General features: G+C 38.8%; 1 protein-coding gene across 2 annotated transcripts in view; it reads left to right on the top strand.

The window, feature by feature from the left end:
• si:dkey-71h2.2 (low density lipoprotein receptor adapter protein 1) overlaps positions 1–23156 on the top strand; it is a 54697-nt gene extending 31541 nt beyond the window's left edge. Inside the window, exons 3-10 of one of the 2 annotated variants that reach the window (XM_038726745.1) lie at positions 237–349; positions 8298–8412; positions 8853–8925; positions 10524–10610; positions 13603–13730; positions 14990–15024; positions 20578–20603; positions 21109–23156. In XM_038726745.1, the coding sequence (XP_038582673.1) occupies positions 237–349; positions 8298–8412; positions 8853–8925; positions 10524–10610; positions 13603–13730; positions 14990–15024; positions 20578–20603; positions 21109–21155 (624 nt within the window). In that variant the 3' untranslated portion in view covers positions 21156–23156. The remainder of the gene's footprint in view (positions 1–236; positions 350–8297; positions 8413–8852; positions 8926–10523; positions 10611–13602; positions 13731–14989; positions 15025–20577; positions 20604–21108) is intronic. The other variant, XM_038726744.1, reaches the window with a different exon arrangement.

Here is a 23156-nt window from a genome sequence, read left to right as displayed (position 1 = left end):
GTTCTGGGCAACACACTGCAGCTTTCATCCTCCCCGTTCTGTCACCTTTTATAAATTTCCCACATTTCTGGGACAATTGCTTTTAGGGTTCTTTGTGCTTAATCAGAAGTAAGATCATCTTATATTTATGTCAGAGTGACAGGCTAGCTCTGTCTGTACCCGTGGTAAGATTTTGATGTTCTCTGATTTTAAAATGTGTGTGTATATATGTGGTTTTTTATATTTCATATCCACAGGCCAGAGCCAGAGCTAAGAAGTTTCGGAAAGTGACACTGACAGTCTCACCGAAAGGTATCATCATCACAGACACAGAGACCACAGACCTCATAGAAAATGTCTCCATATACAGGTAAATAAAAAGTACAAATCAAATAGATTTTAAAGAGAAACCTGCACAGTGGTTGGAAGCATTCTGTTTTTTGTTTGTAGTCCGTTTGTAGTATTGACCACCTGCATGGAACCAAAGCCTACACAATCATGATTGAACAGTCCATGTGGAGAGCAAAAGAGGAATATTGGCCGTCGCCCCCAGTGGCTAAATCGTTGTTAGATGATAGCTGATGGGTTCTGAGAAGAGGCCTATTGAGACAAACACTCCAGCCAACCTGTTCTCACTCCCAAGTCGTCACATATGGTCAAGATGTGTAACGTAGTGGGGGATCCTCATAGCTTCATAGTTAAACGAACAGGGGGAAGCCCTGTAGCCTCAGCTTTGGACGGCAAAGGTAGGTATGTGATATTTAATAGAAGGGACAGTAAGCATGCCTAGTCTTCTGTGCTTTAGGCCATAAAAGGAAAAAAAACTACACAAATAGTTGTTACTGGTTAAGTGCAGTAAAGTTAACTTTAAAATCCACTACCACACTTAAAAGTTTTGCCCTTTTCAACCTCATTTTCAGAGTTGTAAAACTTTTTGCCACATATTCGCACACTAATTTTCAGATCACCATTTACAAGGGTTCAAACCTGGAAAACAAACTAATACACTGGGACAACACTGACAAATTTGAAACTCAACATCGTATAAATTTGTTTGCGCAACATTGTAAAAAAAAAATGGTGCGGTTCTGAAGTAGGACAACTCAAAAACCACATAATGTTTGCAGAGATTTTATTTTTATTTTTTATTTTACATTTTGCAAGCCTGCAAATCTTAGTTTTCGATCTTGCAAAACTTTTTTTGTAAGATTTTGAGTTTTCAAACACTTATTTTCAACCTTTCAGAACTTTATTTTCAGTTTTGATACATGGCAGGATATTTATTTTATAGGTTATTTTCAGCTCTTTTCTCGCTCATACGTGGCTGTTAAATAAACAGAAAATATAAAGGCCTAACGGTAGATGACACACGGTGTAACGTTACGTTACCGTGACAGCAGTGGGGAAGAAATTACTTTTAACATGAAAGCAATGAAGAAATACTTAGAAAATAAATTTTAAAGGACTTCTTGTCCTCATGCTTATAATGTGGCGTGCTTGTGTGGAGACAGAATGTAAACACATTTTGCAGGGTTTCTGTCTAGACAAAGTGCTCCAGAAAACTTTCACTTCACGTGTTCATGCTGCTTCACGTATTCATGGACAGCAGTGCTGCAGTGAAGCTATTTCCAATTCACAGAGCTCGCAGAGCAGCACGTTGTTGAGTGTCTGTCTAAAATACTCCCAAAATTTATACGGTCGAAGGCGCGGTGTTGTAGCTGGAGCTTGTCCGGGGGAATCCCTGCTAACACCGGATGCAGCGACACTTCAACGCACGTAATGCGACTTGACGCATTTACGTAATCGATTACGTTGACTACGTCAATAAATCACCTCAGCCCTAGTAACATGGTATCAGCTTTTACATGTTACATGTGGTAGAGAACTCATTTAAGGTCTACTGGCATCATGCAAATAATGGCTCATGAACAAAATTATTGCTATTCCATTTTGTTGTTTTATTAAACTGTTATGTTCACCTATGCCTGACAATTCGGGTAATCCTTCTAGTCGAGTCCTAAAAGCAAATCAGTGGCTGCATCTGATGATGAAGATACTGATATCATCTATCTAGGTCACTTTCCCTTTCTGTCCATAGCTTGGGCTCCTTTTTCTGGATTAAACCAAGCAGTTCTCTGCTCAGAGCTGTTGTGAGTCTCATGTTTGATCAATTCACACGGAAACCAATAATGGGAGGGCAGGGGGGTTGCTGGGGGGGGGTGCCTGTTACTGTCTCTCTGTGTCAATGAAAGGGACACAGAGAGCACCATGCTAGGTTTCATTCTACCAAATCATTGAAGTGTGTGTGTGTGTGTGTGTGTGTGTGTGGATTGTGATATGTTTGGCTGGCTGCCCCTTCACTGGATAGCAGCCTGTAATGTAGACTGGGTCTCGTGTCATTGAGGATTACAGTCTAAATATCAAATGGCCGGACTGTGTTTACAGAACAGGCCGTGATAAAAGCAGGGTGTGTGTGTGTGTGTGTGTGTGTGGAGATACACTACATGTGGTTGGTGTGTGTGCGCATGGGTCCGCATCCCCTTCTGATCCACCTTATCAGCGGTAACAGACTACAGGCCAGGGGAATCAGCCTCGTCTTTGATCTCTTTCTCTTCTCTCCTTATCTTTCCCCTCCTCTCCTTCCCCCTTTCATTTTCACTGTCTAGAAATATGTCTTTCTTTTCTGCTCATATTAATATAAACAGAGCTCTGAACACAGGAATATCCACAACTAATTGCCTACTTTGAAACTCAAGCCGCCAGTCTTTGCCAGTACTCCCGAATGATGATACAGGAGAGATTGAAGGGCCTCCTGAAGAGCTTTGAGTTGACTGAGGATGGATTTATCCCCTTCATGAGACCGCACCCCCACCTCCACCACCTCACAGCCCCTTTTCCCTCATGCCCCTCCTTTTTTGTGTCTTATTTTAGTTGCACATAATCCATTTATTGGCCAGGAAAGCAAGCGAAGGGTGAAAGAAAGTGTAGATGCAAAACAATGTACCAAATCAGACTAGAATTTATTGTGCATAACAAGCAAGGGAGAGAAGAGTCAGTTAAACAAGGGGTGTGTGTGTGTGTGTGTGTGTGTGTGTGTGTGCGCGCGCAGATGTCCACACATTGATGGACATATGAGCATGTGTGTAGTTATTTGTGTTTCACACTTAGTGGAAGTCGGGCTGTTTCCCTCAGGGGATGCTTAGTGGGGGATAGGAAACGGATAGGAAGGCATTGTGCATCGTGTTGGAAATGGAAGCCATGACTCTCCCACCCCATCCACCCACACCTTCCCACGCACATACACACACCCGCCCACACACAAACAATGCAATATCATCCTGTATCAGTGGCACTTGAGTTTTCACAGTATCACAACCTGATATTGAATTCAGCAGCCTTGACAACCGCTCCGTTCCTGACAGCACACTTTACAGTGCATCTCATTTGCAGCATCAGACATTCAAGTTATGTTGTTATGAGCCTGATCTTCCAACATGAGCAAGTCTCCCTTGTAGTGCTATGGGTCTACCTGCTGGCAGAGGTTAGGCCAAGGACTACACCACAGGAGGTTAGATGATATTGTTAATATTATATATATTTACAATATTATTGTAAAGCTTCATTATTATGACAATATCAAAGAGCAGAGTGTTTGTTTGATGCAGTATCAAAATATTTCAATATTTTACAGATTGCTATCGAAGCTTAAATATATACACAGAAGAATGTTGACGTGTGGAGCCATTTGCCCTTCATTTTACTGGAGCAGTCAATAAAGACAAATTTTAGGTAACTGTACAATCGGATGGTCAGAGTCCCGCATGATATCTACTCTCATGTAATGATATAGAGTTTTTGACACCAGAGCCAGCCGTAAATTATCTTAGCTTAGCATAAAGACTGAAAGCAGGGGGAAACTGCAAGCCTGGCTGTAAAAAAAATAAACAAACTGCAGAATCTAAGTTAACTGTCTCCTGCCACCAGCTCCTTACTTGATGCACAGACATGAAACACTAATGGAATAAGCAGCATAGTTCCTAAAATGCCAAATTTTTCTATAAAATGGAATATGTTACAGCAGAAAAAAAAAGTACTAATATAAATGTTAAACAAATCTTTACATTTCATAGGTGTGTGAAAACCAAACAAATTGTGTATTTCCTGTAATTACATTTGTTCATACATATCTCCGAACATGTGTTGTACACAGTAGCTTGTTTGGTTTTCAGTATCAAAAATATAAAGGCAGTGAAACGTGAACCTCCCAATAAGCACAGCATCGTGAGGTGTCGAGCTGGCATCCAGACTGGTGTTACTGATTCATATTCTGACCAGAGCTCTCAGAACAACCAGCATATCGATCAGCAAAGCATGCGGGTCAGAAAAGGGGAGCTGGAACTATTGTGTGCACCGCTGACACTCCACCTGGTAATGATGCACATTGTAATAAGATTAGAGATCCCTAACAGCGCGATATACACGACATGCCAGTGTTTTAACATTCCTGAAAATATCTTTTTGATCTTGCCGTTTGTTTGAGAATGATGAAAAATGTTTTGATGAGCGCTGTATTTCATTATTAATGTCTGGTAAAAGCTTTAAAATTAGTCCATGGTTGTGTTAAACAACGTACCTGCTTTACTAGAGAATTTGAGGCTTTGATGTATGAAGTTCTATTCAGGGTTTGTACTGTAAATATTTAAATATTTCCATTGATATTCCCTCTCTTCCTCACAAACACCGGTGCTCTACACAGTGAGGAGATCAAAGGCTTGCTGTCTACAGAGCCCCTTTGGAGATATGATGCAGACTGACAGCTCAGCTTCTGTTGTTCAAGCTTAGTGAAAAACCTCTGCGATGGTTTCTATTATTTATTTATTTCTGTTGTTGTTTCAAGCTGAAGGCTTATTTTGTGAATATGATCCATTGTGTGGTACATTGGTGGCAGTAGTTAAAACATTTTTTATTATGAGTGAAATCTGCATCTACATGGATTTGTTTTTAACTCTGTTCACGCACATGTTCATCACACTCCAAGTTACTGTGTCAAAGAGGAAGCTTGTATGTCTTTGCAAAAAAAGGTGAAATTTTAAATGTGTATTCACTCCAATGAGAGGTCTTTGTTCAGAAACACATTATTGTTACATGGATGCCATATTATAATGAAACCACTGTTTGATACATTCATGTTTGTTAAACTCTTGCTGTTGATAAACGGACACGGGATGCACATAGGCTAGTCAGACAGCCACTGCATGTGCACTGACCTATTTGCTTATTTTGCTTATGCTTAAAGCTGAATGTTCTGGGAAATCTGACTACATATTATTTACATATTGACAATGAACAGCGTTTGTTGTTGAAATGCATTAAAACTCAGAACTTGTAACTACCCCTCTCTACTGCAATATGTGATAAGAGAGAGGAGCCTGCTGAGTTCCAGGCATTGGCTGTTTACAGATTTTGTTTTGGGGTTGGGTGATGTCTACAAAATTTCCATCGGACGATGCCTGCAATGAAACATCAGGATGGACATAGGGTGCGCGGGCAAAAGGGGGGCAGCTGACATTTTATGTGCATGTGTTCTCGCACAGACTTCCCTCGGTAAAAAAAACAAAACAAAAGGTAGAGTAATAAGTTAAGTTACAAGTCGCAGTGGATTTTTTATGGACCAGGTAAAGCAGCAGTGAACACACAGGGTGCAGCTGTTGGTTTCAGTTCGTGCGGCTCACCTGCTGCCATGATAATGGGTCGCGGGTGGAAATATACGGGAAAAAAGGCGACTTTATAAAACATACTGCTGATGGAGAAAATGGAGCGGACGGGGGCGAGAGAGGCAGAGAGAGGCGGGCCAAGCCGGGGTGTTTACCTGAGGTGTAGGTGTGTGTGAGCGTGTCAGAGTGTGGGGAGAAGAGAATTTCGAGGCAGGTGCAAAGCATACTTGAAAACAATGATAAGAATGTTCATGGTCATAAAAACCTGATTTCAAAGGGTGGTATAATGTGAAAATTTGAGATTATTTTTTGCTGGGGGGCGGGGGTTTTACAATCATATGCCGGCTCAACGTCTTGATGTCTGTCAGCCATTGCCGATGGACAATGGCATTGTCTGTCGGCCCAAACCTATTTTGTATCTACCTTTATTTAAACTTTGTATAGCATGTTTATGGAGACCTTTAATAAGAACTGTGACAAGTTATAAAAATAACCAAAATCAAATCAGCTTTTGAATAACTTTTTTGCAGAAGAACTTTTTCACAATGTGTTTTAAATTTTTTTTTTTTACGGTCTTTTTTGCTTTAAAGCATTGATTCCCTAAATGACAAGAACACTTTAACTTCTTTAACTTCACTACAGTTACTGAATTAATTGCTATTGGTAGTACTGCCGCTGTAATACTGCTGCCAATGCAACAATATGAATTATTCGGATCTACTGTATTATACTTTATTATCATTAATAATTTATACAGTGATTCTAGAAAAACAAATTGAAATTCAGAGTGCACACACGCAGCAGGATGCAAGTCTGTCCACAGAAATAAGTGAAATTTAGGTTGCGCAAAATATAGTAAAGGAAGAAAGTAGATAATGTCTCAATAAGATGATAATTAAGTTTATATTGAGCAGTTAGTTACATCACACTTGTTTTCCAAACTTAAATAGGTCAGTGCTTTTAACTTTTTCTCCACTCTTTTTTTTTCTGCAATTAAGGCCCAAATATAAGTTAGAACACGGGGGAAAGGGGGTAAATACAGAGCTGGGTGTCCTGGGCATTGCAATGTGGGTCATGCAGCAGTGGTGCAAGCCAGCAAACAATCTGAGAGAGAAATCTGAAGGCTGGTGATTTCGTCCTTGTTGTTTGATCGAATATATGACTTGCCCCTTTTGAATCAGCTGCAGACCGCTTTTCCTTACAGTGGACAAGTTACTGTTATGACAGCAGATTACATGGAGGTCCACGCAACATTGAGAGTAATCCTATGGTGTCTGACATGTGTGCAGAGATCTAGTCTAATTCAGATAGGATGATTTGATTTGTTCTGTTTCGAGAAAAATAACTTCGGCCAAGACAAATTTCTATACCGGGCATAATGAGAGTAAAAGCACCCAGTCTTGTCCTTGTGTGGCTTATTATAAAGGTTGTATGTTTAATACAAGTGACAAAGGTCGAGTGCATCACTCACTGGCTTATTTACACATCTATTTAAAGCAACAAACATGACGCGCTCTGCTGGTTCAGGTAACAACATCAGATGGACATACAGGGTGACTCGAAATCGATACCCCTCGCCCCAAAAGCCTGCACAAAATCCGACAGAACAAATCCATCTGTTTTGTGTCTGTCGCTTCAGCGAATATATATGAGTTGTTGTGGGGGAGCAAAATGACTTTGTGGATTTTTAAATAACCATTGAAAATAACCAGCCATGGGTGTCACTGGATTTGCAGAGAGTTGGATTTCTAGAAAACCAGATATTATATGAGAGATTCAGTGTGACTATTGGGAATGAGGTCTCTTGTGCAATATAGTCATGACGGAGATCAATTTGTAATCCAAGACTTTCTGTTTCATACTGATGGTAAAAATTCAGATATTTCAACAGAAGAAGCAATATATTATATAATCATCAGGGAGGTTTCAGAAATGAACAGTTCTCGAATGAGACAAAACTCTGAGGAATAGCACACAAGTTACCCCACTACATTCAGTTCAACAAAAATTTCATTGTACCTCCATTATCAAAACACTTCACTGAAAATTTCAGGCTCAGATGACCCTTTAAGCCTGGCATTTAAAAACCTCAAATCCACAAAGCAATATTATATCAGCATTTGAACTGATTTTTGCATAATGTTGTGAAAATATGAAGGACTGAAGTGCTCGGTCACAGCTTCGAGCATCTCTCATGGATGTCACTGCTGCACGTTTGTCTCCTGCTCCACCATTCCCAGCTGTGGGACTTAATCAGTATAATATTCATAACCACCTCTCTTATCCTGTTATGATTGGTTTGCTTATGCATATGCAGTAGGTTGAGCACAAATGCAAAGTTATGGCCTAAATTGACATGTATGCAGCGTAGCTTACTTTGATGTATGAGGTTTGATTAAGAGTGCAAGCTAGCAGCTAATGTACTGTAACTGTGTTCTTTGTTCTGCATGTGAGTCCTGTGATAAAAAAGGATGTTTGCCATAATACATTCATGTCACAAATTAGTTCCTGTCTGGTGCAATTGTGCTTTCATCATCATAAATGCACTTATGTCAGGTGGATTGATAGTGTTGGTAAAAATTCCCCCCCCCCCCTCTCTTACAGAATCTCGTACTGCACCGCTGACAAAACTCAGGATAAGGTCTTTGCATATGTCTCTCAGAGTCAGTTCAGTGAGACCCTGGAGTGCCATGCATTTCTCTGCCAAAAGAAGAAGATTGTAAGTGTGCAATTTTGTTGCATTTACCTGCGTGTATATCTGTATTTATCCTCTTATATGGAATACATGCTCTATGACATTAGCAGGCCATAAGGTCAGTGTTTGGGGTACTGAGTGCACGTGATGAACTGTAGCATAAGTGTAGTTGGTGTGGGGCTCCATCTTGTGGCAGACTACAGCCCACTAATCTGTATCGTATACTGTTAATCTTACCAGTGTTGAGAAATTGTAATATTATAAATAGAAATAATTTAGTTTATAGAAAAAAACTGTTCAACTGTTAAACTTATAAATCTAATTATCACTGTAGATGGGTAAATAATCAGACTAAAAATGTTAAAGCAAAACATTTTCTTGACCACCAAATTAAATCACAGCTATTCATGTTTGATATTTTACTCTGTTTCATTACTGAGTCATTCTTCCCCTTTTCTTTCCAGGCTCAGGCTGTGACATTAACAGTAGCCCAGGCATTTAAAGTAGCCCTCGATCTTTGGGAGATTGCTCAGGAAGGTGAGTTTACTGAACTTAACGAAGGTGACATGACACAGTTCAGTGAAGTACAAGTAAGGAAAGGCTGTGATCCATCCAATCTGCGGCCAGTCTAACTGGGAATTCCTCTGGTTTTTAAGTCAAGTTGGGAAGATAGTTATTGAATTTTGAATATATTTCAACAACCAAAGGAACTGAAAGAAAATTATTCATATTCTCAGCCACCATCCGGCCCTCTGCAATCTCCACTACACTATATGAATGACACACTACTGTACTTCCTGCATGAAAAATTACCACTGAACATGAATGGCAAAGGTTTAAACACTAACAAATTCAAACATAGATATTTGAATATAGTTTCCTTCAGGTTTAGTTTTGAGAACTATAAAGAGGTGTTTGCTTTTGACCCCCAAACTTGAGACCTCTATTAAAATGAATGAATTATCTGGATGTTTCTTTTGTGGCTGTACACAACCACAGTTTGTCCAGTTAGAACAATTAAGATGATGTTGGTAATCTGTCCAATCCAATGACACTCTCACACTTTGTATTTGCAACTTGTTTATTGTTGAAATGAATGTGTGTGTATTAAGAGAATAAACAAATATGTAAACAAATGTGAAATTTTAGACATCTGAAAATAGTAATGAATAAAAACAATATGATATGAGATAAACAAGTATGAATAATGACATATGATGACGAAAATGAATAAAGATGAATAACTTCTGAGGGAGCTTCAATATTGGGACTGAAATGGCTCAGCTGCATACTCTTACTAATGACACACGGACTAGGTAATTGCGCAACGGTCCCTTTCTGACCCGTCAGCGCTCACAGTACTAATTAATGGGAGGGAAAGTCTGACATAAACTATATATTGATTATAAAAATGAAAGCAAACACAGCAATATATAGGATATGAAGTGAGACAGGTGATAAAACACACGATAAAATGAACAAACAAAATAATGTACTCGCTTCTCATGGACGCACACGGAATATGAAAAAAAAACATAGTCCAGAATATGAAATGAAGTATTAAGTCCAGCAAAACTCCTCTGAACTAGGGACGAAAAGATGAGACAGCAGTGTCCCCCTGAACGGCCGCAACTGAAAGAGGGGAGACTGAAAACTGTCTTTTTAATTGACCCTTTGCTAAGCCACACCCCTAATACACAGCTGGCCAATCACAGCGCAGTATAGGACTCGCTCTAACTGAAGTCCGACACTTTAATGGTTGCGCTCCATTGACTCTAATGTAAAAATCTTTTTTAGGCTGTATTTTTCTAAGATATGGTCAAATGCTGTTTCTGGGGCACTTGTAATAGTTACAGTCACTACCCAGAGAGGTTGATAGAAGAAGGCACTGTTTACTTTAGGGTAAGTAAGAGTGTAGCAATAGACTGTGGCAGCGCCGACAGTTCGTAACTAAGGGGGGCGGGGCTTAGCAAAGGGTTAATTGAGGCACTTAATTGCTGAAATGTCATTGTTCCAAGGTGACATGAGGGCCGCATGCACAGCGCCACAGCTTGCACATGCATGTTAGATGGTGCAGTCTATGGGGAGTGGGTGACCTTCTGAACAAGAATTGTTTTGTTTTTTTCTGTCCACAGACAAAAGCAAGAAGGCCAGGACCTGCTGTTCTTGTGCAGCAAGCAACGGGCCAACAGAGACAACAGACACTCAGTGTGTTCCAGCAGGTGAGTTTGTTTGATTTTGTACTCATCCATAGTGTGTATATGTACATAAAATTAAGTGCAACGCCAGTGACGAGACATGACACATGTCTGAAGGCCTCTACCATCATCCCCATTCCCAAAAAAACTGAACAGCCTGAACGATTACAGACCCATCGCTCTGACGTCTGTAATTATGAAGTGCCTGGAGCGATCAGTCTCCCAGCACATCAGAGACTGTCTCCCTCCCTCATTCGACCCCCACCAGTTTGCCTACAGGGCAAACCGGTCCACGGAGGATGCCATCGCCCTCACACTCCACACAGCGCTTAGCCATCTGGAAAACAAGAAGAGCTATGTGAGGATGCTCTTCGTGGACTACAGCTCAGCGTTTAATACAATCATGGCAGGCTCCACAGCTGAGGACAGGAAGGCGGTACAGAGGGTTATAAACACTGCCCAAAAGATCATTGGCTGCCCTCTGCCCAGCCTGTAAAACATCTCCATATCCTGTTGCCTCAGGAGAACCAAAGCCATCACAAGAGACCACTCACACCCTGCCTACCCCCTGTTTGATCTGTTGCCCTCGGGGAGACGTTACAGGTCAATCAAATCTCCCACCAGCAGGCTGACAAACAGCTTTTTCCCCTGGGCCATACGAAATGCCAACACCCATGGACACTCACACACATAAGCCTCCAATTCACCCAATAACGCCCGAAACAGCAGACAATCAGCCCACTTCCCCCCTATTTTGCACTCTTGTAATAACTCCAGACACTTTAAGACTTTACCTTTTTATTAGATTTTATGTGTGTATGTAGAAATATACAATACAGGTAAGCATATATACATATTTTATATTTATATACCCTGGTTGTATATATTATTGTGTCTCTATTTTTATGAGATCGTCATTTGTTTTAACCTGTTTTTCTCTTTTTTGTTCTTTCTTTTCTTATTTTTATGGTGCAAGGGTGGCTCCGTGGGAGCACCCTAAATTTCGTTGTACCTTCACAGTGCAGTGACAATAAAGACTATTCTATCCTATGACTTTATTAGTGAAAGACTGCACAATTGAACCGAACATCGCAGAATGTCTTGCTGATAGTTACTACCAGGAAATTTACTTCATCTTTATCTTACCCTAAAGTAAACAGTGCCTGTTTTTTCAAAGTATTGTTTATCAATGTAAGAACTAGCAACACACAATTAAATGAACCATATAATTCTTTAGGTGATTTGAGGGAAACATTTGATATTGTGGGAAATATGCTTATCTGCTTTCTTGCAGATGAGATCGAAACCACTGTCCTGTCTGTCTGTGAAATATAAAGCTAGAGCCAGAATGTGATTAGCTTAGCTCAGCATACATATTGGAAAGGGGGGGGGAGGGCAGCTAGCCTGGCTCTGTTTGAAGTAAACAAAATCCATCTACCTGCAGCTCTGAAGCTGACTAATTAACTAAATCTCAGTTGTTTAATCCCTACAAAAAGAAATTAAGTGTTAAAGCAGTACTTTGGGGCACATAACCTCCCTGTAGACCCACTATTTGTGAATAGTATCAATCTTCTCATCTAATTCTCAACAAATATTTCCCAAATGTCAAACTATTCCCTTAAACCTAATAGATGGGTTTCCTGTTTACAAACAGTCAAAAATGTGCTCACAGCAGTGGTGTAGAACACCCATTGCCATAATAGCACATATATAAACTACTTTTAGATGTGAATTTTTATACAACACTCACATTTCTAAAACTTTTTTTTTTACCACACATCACACTCTGATAGACATGTGTCCTACAGCTAGCTAACATGTCACATATAATGTTACCAGTGAAAAACAGCAGCAAGTAGCTGTGATAACGCTAACGCAGACTACACAAATTTAGGTCTATAGCTAAAAAGAAATTACCTGCCTGTGTTCCAAAACCACATCATTGGGCAGCTCGGGTTAAAAACACAGACACCCATAACCACACAAGTCACATTAATATAAAAATAAAAAAGTTAGGTTAGCATAAAAAAAGGTATGTTAGCATTAAATAGCTTCTGACAAATGTTTGCACAATTCATTTAGCAGCTATAAAGTGTGAGCTAGTGAGAGCTGTCTGCCCTTAAAGCAGGTGTTTGTTAGCAGGTCCTGTGGAAAACTATCAACCATCTTGCAGTACTTTGTACCATATAAAATCTAAGGCTCTAACAACTAATAAGTCCCCCCCTCCAATGATCTGATTAGTGCTGTAAAAATGGCCACTGTAATGTGCTGCAGTCACTGAAATGAGACAGTGATTAGATGCATGTTTAAAGTACTTGCATCCTCACAAGGCCAAATTCCTCCAGACACATACCCAACAGTTTACAGTGAACACGAGTAAGTAAATGCTCCTGTAGTCAGTTGCATAATGACTTGAAAATTCCTTTTCCAGTCTTAGCATGCACGTGACAGTGAGACTAAGTTTGACGCTGACGTAATTTAACTTACGTCAATCACCTCTCAAATACATGGAGGACAAATCACTTAATTATACGCCACTCATTAGTCATTCAGGGGAGCAGTAGATTTTAAGTACTTTCCAATGGCCGTGACATTTATAGGTCAAAATGTTTTCCGCTACTCAGGGGGTCAAAGAGTCTGCGAAATGAGACTTAATCATCCATTCAGTTTATTGTTAGTTAAGAGCTGGATTTTCCAGCTTCTTTAAATTAAAATTTGCTCCACTGCCAGTGGTAGTGGCCCAAGGACCAAGAGAAAATATGATGTGAAAGGCTCCAGGACCTTGAGAATAACTGGACAGACTTATAAAAGCGTTAGAGAGATGATTTAAATTCAGCTTGTTGCATAGAAAGCTGCCGGTGCCACAGGCTGTAGCTGATATGTCACAAAAAAGCTGATAAGTCTCTCCTTCTCTCTTCTGTGTCTGGATGTACCACGTGTTTTTCCTTTCCTCTTCTCTTCTTTTTTTCATTCTATTTCCCTGTTAACTTTTCATCCACACTACCATCTCCCTCAGATCCAGAAGTACACAAGCCTGTTGGTATGGAGGAGAAGCTCCGGAGGCCCTTCTTCTCTGCTTCACTCAGCTCGCCCTCACCTCGTAGTAACCCTACTCGAAGGCGACCAATCAAACATGACTCTTGGGTAGGTCACAACATCTGCCTCCAAATTGCTGATTGGTCTGATTGGGCCAAAATGATTTATGATTAGGCAACAGACAGGGAATGAGCAATCCAATGTCTTCTCTCCTGACACTGAATTCTGCAACTTGTGGTGCCGATGCAAAACTAGTCTTTTTCCCAAATTTTAAATCTGTAAATCGCCCTACTTTTAGAACTCATTAGGAAAAGTAAGGTAACATGACACCATCAGCGTTTTCCTGTCAGCTTAGTAAGGCTAGTATTTGTGCCAATAGCATACAGTGTATTGGACTACCATGTCTCTAGGATTTTTTAAAATGTTTTATCAATCACACCGTATTGCCTTTCTCTTAATATTAAAACATGCAATCTCTGTAATTTACAAGATTATCAAAAATCATCTAAAATACTAAATGTTTTTAAATTATACATATAATGGAAACCGGAGGATCAAAAGCTTGGTACAGAATCATTCATAAACAAATGCTGTTTAAATAATAACAGGGCCCTGGTTAAGGGCACAATACGGTTTTAGGCTATAGCCTAATTATAATTTAAACTACAGTAAGCTATATTTTATATACTTTACTGTACTACTGTAGAGTGTATTTAAATTATACACAGTAAAGTAATTAAAGTTGTACATATAAAAAGCATTTGAAACAGCTGTACTGTTGTGAAAGTCAAAAAAATTATTACTTCTTTAATTTATACCAGTAAATACTTTGCTACAATTGCAGCAGTTACGTGTAGTTTTAAATCATTTTAAATGTTCACGCTGCAGATGCGCTTTAGTCACCATCCTGGTGTTCACTTACAGAGTCTTAACACTAGGTGACAGCATTTTCATTGAAAAATCTTTCCCACATGCTGATCTCACACAAATTCATCTGTGTTCATTGTGACATATTTTCTGTAATAGGATATTTCTCTCCCTAGAGAAATTATGCTTTAATGGAGTTAGATTTCATCAGCTGGTCAAATTGATCTTTAATGCTCTCCTCTTACTGTTGACTCATTTGTGTAGTTTCTAATCCTTCCGTGTTTGACAGGTTAAATTTAATATTTTCAGTATAAATTGGACAGACAGGTATTTATATTATCATATTTTTATATATGTAATAAATTACAACAATGCAAGGCGACACATGCTATGAAGTACAGCTGACTCAGGGATGAGGCAGCTTGAAAGCACAGAGCAGCAGGATTGTCATTAGGAGTCATTTATGTGTGTATTGATTCATATTGTTTGTGTCCCAACAGGATGTGGAGGATGGATTCGATGATGCTTTCTCAAGGTAACCTTTTTATGTGACTGCAAGTCTGCTGAACTCTGGGGATATATATTTTTTAATTTGTAGAAAGAGATGGGATTGTTCATGCTCACTTAAGTGTTCCCCTCCCAGAAAACCAAATATATGAAACCATTTTTATGGTGATTGAACTCTTAACGGTGATAGATCACCTTTTAAATACTGTCGAGCAATTTCAGAGGATGACAGTTGTGCTGAAGGTAAGACCTTCATTTGACACATTGACTGACACAGATTTTTATTGAAATTCACACCCATGGATAGACACAGACAGGGCATGCACTAGTTTTCTTTTCTCAGTTAATTCCATGCAGAAAGATGACATTGCAGCCATGGCAATGACCTAATGTAGGAAGGATGCATGAAAACACAAGGTTATAGCAGCATCTGTTGAGGCGTTACCACCGCTTTTAGAGATTTAGAAAGATATTACAAGATAGATTCATTTGAGTGTTCGGCTGTTAGTAGTAGAAAGAAAAAGTAAAACACTCCATTTGATAAAGCTCCTGATAGTTTTCCCAGCATGCTCAGCGTGTTAGTTGTCCTGGAGGACTTCCTTCTAATTTAACATTATAGGCCGCTGTAGGTACTGTAGGTTCTGTAAAGCTCTGGTGTCTTATTAAACCAGAACCGAATAAAACGAGGCAGTTTTGGAGTCAATCAGCTCTAATTAAAGCAGTTTTTGGATGTGACTTGATCCACTACCTTGTATAACACCAGTATTGAAATACTTAGTAAAATAGCCCAGATTTTGTTCCTAAAACCCAAAAGTGATTATTATCTGGTTAATAGGGGATTTTGGCTGAGAAATGCTTAATTGTGTCTCTAGTCATGGGAAAGATTAAGAATTTTTGTTTGTTTACTATTGGAATTACTTTGCATTTCCCACCCTTTTTTGACAATTACATATATTAAATGAAGGAAAAAAAAATGAAGAAACACATAAAAATAATTTAAAAGGAAGAAAAGACCAACTACAACCAAACCAAAAGCACAGCACAGTTTTTATTATATTACATCGTGAAGACAGCCTTCTCTACTGTCACTTAAATTGTGTTATAAATCCTCCTATGGCACTGTGGTACAATAATAATGACAATAAAATCACAAGAAGAAAAATCTAAATTGTTGACTTAAAGAAGGCTCTCACTTTGCACTTGTAACACAATTGGAATGTAAATAAAAATGGGGACAAAACAAATAAAGAAAACAACCAAACAATTAAATTCCAGAAGAAATTAATATTAACTAGTGTCTTCCCAGCTGCAACAAATATTGTTGTTACCAAACAGAACTATGTACAAACAATTGAGAGGAATGCGAATATCCTTAAATGATGTAATTGTGCTTCATGTATAGTCTTGTCTTCGGGATCTAATGAACTCAATCCACCTTTGCCGGATATTTGTAGATGTATCTTGGTGTACTGTGAGTGAGTATGTCAATTTCTCCATTATACATGTTTGATGAACTACCTCCAGTTATAAATGAAGGGTGCCTAAGGATTTAGCCATTTATGACTTATAGCTTTTTTGCATGCAGCAAGCAGAATTTCAATAAGGGCCCTATCTTCAGAGTTTGTCACTCTTGAGGTGTTGCATAGGTATAGGACATCGAATCTAAGAGGGATTGAAGTTATGAATATCTCGTCTAAAGTTTGGTGTGTGCTGAGTGATAAAAACAGGACAGGACCAGAATAATGATTTAATAATGATTTTCAGTATATGTCTGGCTCCAACAGTCAGAATTAGTTGTTGTGTGTCGCTTCTGCAGAGGAGTAATGAAGAATTGGACAAAACTCTTCCAACAAAATTATCTCCAAATAAGGGAACCTTTAGTCTTCCACTGTATTTGACAAACCTTATAGCACTCTATTACTTTCCCTAACTCATTTCTCTTCAATACGCCTCCTCTAATTTTCTATTTTAAAAACCGTTTGATCTATCAGATATTATTTTAGTATTATATTCAGAAATAGAAGTAGATAAAAATATTTTAATTCTGTCCTGCCAAAGAATGTCTTTTGGGATTGTTCTAAAATAGTGAGGGATTCAGAGGGATATGTAGAGATATTGCGGTCCTAAATTATATTCCCATACAGTCCTGACTCTCTTTAGTGCCCCCCTAATGAGTACAGTAGGATGGAATACCTTTCCTTTCCAATATAATGAAGCTTTCGTCCCTTAAATGAAGGGAAAATTAACAAAACCACATCATCTTAAGAGTGGTATTCTCTGTAAATTGCAAAATTTTTGAGTCTTGTGCCATATCTTAAGGAACAAATTAATAAATGTGTTTGTTCTATTCAAGATATGTTTGACTCATATTTTATCTGAAGCTATGTGTTGAAGTGGGACCCCATCTAGCTCTTTCTCCTTCCAACTTGCCAAATAAGCAGGGTCGCACCAGTGTATGAGAGGCCTTAACTGGGCTGCATAAGGATACTCTAGTAAGCATAGGACCCGTGGGGCTGTCACTTCCATGTGTGGTGTGTGGAAGAGAAACAGTAGTTGTGGAAGAGAGTTTTCATTTTGATTGATTGAACACTTGCGCTTAAATTTGTAATTTCACCTTGGAGTTCAAAGGACCAAAGTTGATGTTGGAAAAGTAGGTCTTTAGGCCCAAAATATTGTTATGAATCTGCGTTCCAATTCCTTAGTAAGTTCATAATTAAAAGCTAGTATTATGCAAGTTTATGGCCATACATGGAGTCATACTCCTGTTTTAGATATATTATAATATCATCTGCAAATAACTGCAACATTTGTTCCCTGCCAACAGGTTAAATCCCTTTTAAATTCTGATTCTGACAAATCCATTGACCCAAGGGTTCAAAAAATATGAGGAACAAATGAGAAGAGATTTATTGCATGCCAGGTGTAGGGTTAATGGAGCAGTGAAGTCCTCATTTACTTTAACCCTCTAAGACTTTTTATAAAAATTCAGCTAACAGCATCAAATGCCAGTTGGGCCTCTACAGGTATCTATCTTACTTTCTGTAACATGTCTTATTGTTTCCCTGATGTTCTCCTGTGTTTGTCTCTGCTTAATAAAACCAATCTAGGGAAGGTGGATAAGAAATTTTCAAGCCTAATGTGAACACCCTATAATCTACTTTTAGAACACGTATAGGTCTTAAAATTACCTATACTTAAATGGCAATTTTTGCACTTCTTAGCAATAAGGGAGAAAACTGCTTCCATTTTATGTTCAGTTTCCTTAGTCCTTTTTATTTTGTAGTGAGATTTTCATTTTCATTTTGTTTCATTTTGTTAGATTCAACAAAATAAATATACAAAAATGTTAAAAACTAAGAAATATGAAATCATCTATTATCCATTCCTAAAGGTTGTTTATAGTCCAGTATTGATACTGTTTTGTGTACAATAAATGTCATACCTGTGATATTACCCTGGTGCTAAAGAAGCTTTTTACTGATAATTTGTTTGATTTTATTATATAACATATACTATATCACGTTATAACAATCTATTTGAATAGGCTATTGTAAGCCTGTAACACTGAGCTGAGTGACTATAGAAATCATGTGTATCTAGTGAGCAGTCTGAACTCTTGTGAGGTCACTGTGCCACTCTTGAACCATTGCAGACAATAGAAATGACTATCGCTTCCTCTACTGCCAACATGATCGCCTACCTTTACTGACAGAGCTGTCACAGTGACTGAAGCCCAGAAGGGTACTCCACAGCACATCAGTCACTGAACTAGGATTACAATGCAACACTTTCTATTTTCTTAGAAGTGCGGCGGTCTGTGAAATTGTAATTTAATAGCGTGAGATGCCTGCAGAGAGACAGATGTGAGTCTCACAGGTAACAGACTCATAAAGGTGTGATGAAAATAATAATAAAAGATATATGTAATATAATATCACATACTATAAGCACACTTTTTGCCAAACTCAAAACCCATCAAAGCTCTTTGATAATGTCCCTACATGCACAAAAAACTATAACGAATGTAGGCCAAACTGTCCAGTGAGTGTCTGAGCCCTCTGCATGGCTTTTCATTTCTTCACATAACCTGCTGATACATGTGTATGTGTCTGCAGTGCTGTGTCTGCCCTCCCTAAAGAGAGGAGCACAGCAGAGGGATGGTACCCTACACATTAAAGAGATTGCATCTCAGTAAGTTGTGGCTAGAAGATCTGTTTGTTGTGTTGGAGCATGAAAAGCTTTGGTTAAAGCAAATTGGTAAATGAGAGGCAGAGAATTTACACAGCAGTGTCTATGTGGAAGCTGGCTGGGAGTTCAGAAGAGGGAGGCAGGTCATTACTGATGCCGTTCTCAGCAGGGATGAGAAAGTGCTGTCCTCAAGTGTGGACAGTTGTCAAATGGAGGAAGGCGGAACACTTAAAGAAGCGTCTAAATCTGATATCCTTGAGGAAAGGATTTTGTAGTGGGATTATTAGAGCAGATCTCCTATGCAGAAGTCAGCAAGGAAGTGAGGTGGTGGTGCACAAATGGTGGATACGATCTGTCCTTGACACTGGGAGTGTTTTTAGATCAACAGAGGATGGTCATGCTCTTTGTCTTTAGGCACCATTCTGAATGTTCAGGGATCAAACTTTTGACTATGGTGGCCCTGAAAGCTCAACTCCAAATAGACAAAACACAAGCAAGTGAGAAAAACACCTACTTGACCACACATGTGGCATTTAGAAAAGATTACAGTGGAAAAAGGCGCAGACCAGCATTTTCTGTATTTGGTTGTGAAGGGCTGCCATGGTTTGAAAAGGTTTTGGGACCTCTGCAGCAGCCAGTGGTCAAGCATTAGATTTTGGTCCGATCACAAAACAGTATGTCAACATTTTAGATTCTGAAGAAATGACGCTCCCTGGCCACAGCTGTGAACTGTTTGGTCCTCTACTGCTTGGTGCTTTAAGGAGCTTTGTGTAGCTTATAACATAAAATCTTCCGATAGTAATTAGTAGTAGATGCACACATTGGGGTAAAAATGTTAGGGGCATTGTTTTTACCTTTCATGTTTGACTGCATCTCCTGTACAGAAAACTACTATGAACAGGGCTTGTGAGCTTATTTTCTGCTAACTTTTAGCCTCTTTAGAGAATGGGTGAATTTACAGATGGCATTGCGGGTCAGTTTGTTGGTCTGTGGGTGGGCGCTTCACTGCAAAACCAATTTATTGCACTTGTGTGTAAGTAGCTGCACTGCCTCTAGTGGTCGCTAGCAGTGCTTTATAGCCTTCTAGCTTGAGCTACAAATGGTGCAGCCAAACCAACATCAGTAGAATGGTTTCCAATTAACTATATCAGCACAGGTCAGGGTTTATGGCTCTGTAAAAAATCTAGATGTTAGAGTAGAAGATTCAAGTGGAGGCTCAGTGCTTAAAGCCAGGGCAATTGAAGCTCACAACTATTGACATCAACTACAGTTTAAACGTGTTTAATTAAATGGCTTGATTAGTATTTAAGAATACTACAATTAAAATGTAAGTATTTAATTGAGTCACATAGTCATAATTTCCTATCTGTCTTCTACTTTACCTGGCATTCAGCAACGTGGATGTAGAGATGGAGACCGGTAAGTGACATGCATGCTATTTACATGTTTCGTTCTGCATGTTACATGAGGCCTTACATTTAGAGTATCACTCACTCATGTACAGTGCCATTCTATTTTTACACCAAAAACAGACTGTCCAGAAATAAGCAAATCATCTGTGTTTGCAGTGGTTCGCATCCTTGGACCTTAAAATAGAAAAACAAAAACAAAAATTTATAGAGTCCTAATGTTGTTCATCTAACCAGCTATTATTATGGCTTGCCTTTAATCAACTGTGCATGACAGACATGATAGTCTATTTCATTGGAAAGGAGATATGAATCAACTTATGTGTTCACATTGTTGCATAGTACATATTTCCTCCGACTTGTTCACAGTCATTCCAGTCATTCAAATCAACCACCTTTTGTGTGCTTCAGTTTTTAACCTTTAAATATCCTGTGAACCCTGATGACAAATACTTACTGCCTCTGACCTCTGTAGCAATATTACTTCTGTCTTCCTCTCTTTCTGTCTCTGTCAGACTGGCCGAGTCCCGCTCCGAACCCATCTCTGACGATGCAGCTCTGAGTCCCCAGGAGGTCTCAAATGAGAATCTTTTGTCTATCAGCAACAACGAATTTGAGTAACACACACCGGCAATAGCAGCCCAACTTACAGCCGCACAGAAATTAGACATAAATCCTACAACGGGTCCCAAGACCAACACAGCATACATCACTGAACAGACAAAACATATCACATTTCCTGGTGCACAATCTGAATCAGAGAGGCTCTATTTGATATCCTTTGGCTGCTTCAGAGAAGCAAGAATTAATATCCTGATATTATAAACTGCTATTTCTATGAATGCCTGCCAGTCACCACACACAGTGCCGTAGTCAAATTCTCAACAAACTGCCGGATGAAAGATGTTGCACATTTCTACTCAAAAGAAGTACTCATGGAAGATCACAGGATGAATACCATGTATGGAGTCTCCTTTTAATCTAAACTTGTAAAAAAAAAAAATACTGTCACATGTGGATTCCACTCTGATGAGGATTTTCTCAGCATCATGAAGTCCAGACATTTGTGTATATACGTTGTCATCACTTTCTTGGTGTTTGCTTGTAACAGCTGCCAGTCTCAGCTGTCAGTGGAAGAAGTCCACCGTTAGAAGTCACAGCAGAAATGGTACAAATCTTCAGTCATGATATTGGATAAATTATACATACTTTTTTTTTTTTTTTATCCACCTGTTATCCATCCATCACTATGACAACCGAGCAATTTTATTTACTGAGGGCTGTCAGATGTTGCTTAAAGCTGTAAAAAGTCAAGAATGAACATCAAGCTTAGTTTTGCTCTGTAGTGTAGACATTTACATTTGCTCTTTTCATTCAGTCTCATTACTGGGCTTAAAGAAATGCATTTAGTAAACTAGAGATTAGGAGGCAGCACACTTGACAATTATAGTTTGACATTTAAAGGGGTACTGTAGTGATTTACTGATGCGTTTTCATAAAGTCGGGAGACTCAAAAGAGGCGGATTAAAAAAGAATGATCAAAATTGAAGCGCAAGATATATCCTCGCCTGTACTCCCTAGTATTGGGAGTACACTAAAACACTGGATCCTACATTTCCCATAATGCAATTTGGTAGTGTTTTTTATTAGATTCTACTTGCCTGGTAAACACCCATGTATTTCAAACTCTGTGCTCCCAGTTTGTAAGGCAGATGTTAAAAATGTTAAGCCTCCAAGTCAAGATAACCCCGATGACATCACTATGACATCATCAGGGTTATTTTTTCTGATTTTGGAGTGCTCCCTCCAGAGCTACAGAAGTTACACAACTGTTTTCCCAGGCTGAGTACTACTAATCATGATGAGCAAACTGACCTTGATGTTTAAAATCAACGGAGTGCCCCTTTAAGTTAAACAAATCTTTATCTGTTTTTTAAAAATCTTGAGTTAATTAAAAACACACTCGACAATCTTACTATAGCGATAAATTCTGATGATACAGTAATCAAAACTTAACCCACTGATGACTATTGCGCCTGCTTGCTTTGTGTTAACAATGTCAATAGGATGTAAATGTTAATAAAGAGATTGTGTTTGCAACGTAAACAAAACACGACCTTCCTCACTCAACACAACAGCAAACCTTTCTCTCGCAGAAACAGGCTGACATTCCTGTAACAATCAGTTTCAGCACTCTTCCTTAAATGTAAGCAAAATGTAATGTTCGGTCGCCTCCTTCTTCAGTCACCTGCTACTGTACATAAAGATGTTACTGTCAAAGAAAAGCGATGATGTAAGGTTATGAGGACAATTGTATGGCAAGGACAAACTATTATAGTAAAGAAACCTATTTCCATATGCTGTATTTTTTCAATGTCAAAGCTGTGTAATTTATGTATGCATATTGTATCATTATAAATTAAGTAGGATGAATAGAATCAGGGTTTCAAAAATAATTGTCACTCTTGTGAATGTGTAGATGCTTGTTTTGCATTAGGTTAGACAATTTGTACAAATGTGATTGTATGTGGTTTTTATTACTGCAGGAATTGCTTTATTTTTC

The sequence above is a fragment of the Micropterus salmoides genome, unplaced genomic scaffold, assembly GCF_014851395.1.
Source record: "Micropterus salmoides isolate LMB-PRFRI ecotype aquatic unplaced genomic scaffold, ASM1485139v1 Ms_hic_scaffold_18, whole genome shotgun sequence".
NCBI classification, from domain to species: domain Eukaryota; kingdom Metazoa; phylum Chordata; class Actinopteri; order Centrarchiformes; family Centrarchidae; genus Micropterus; species Micropterus salmoides.
Note: the sequence above shows the minus strand (reverse complement) of the source record. Positions and strands in the feature narration are given on the sequence as shown.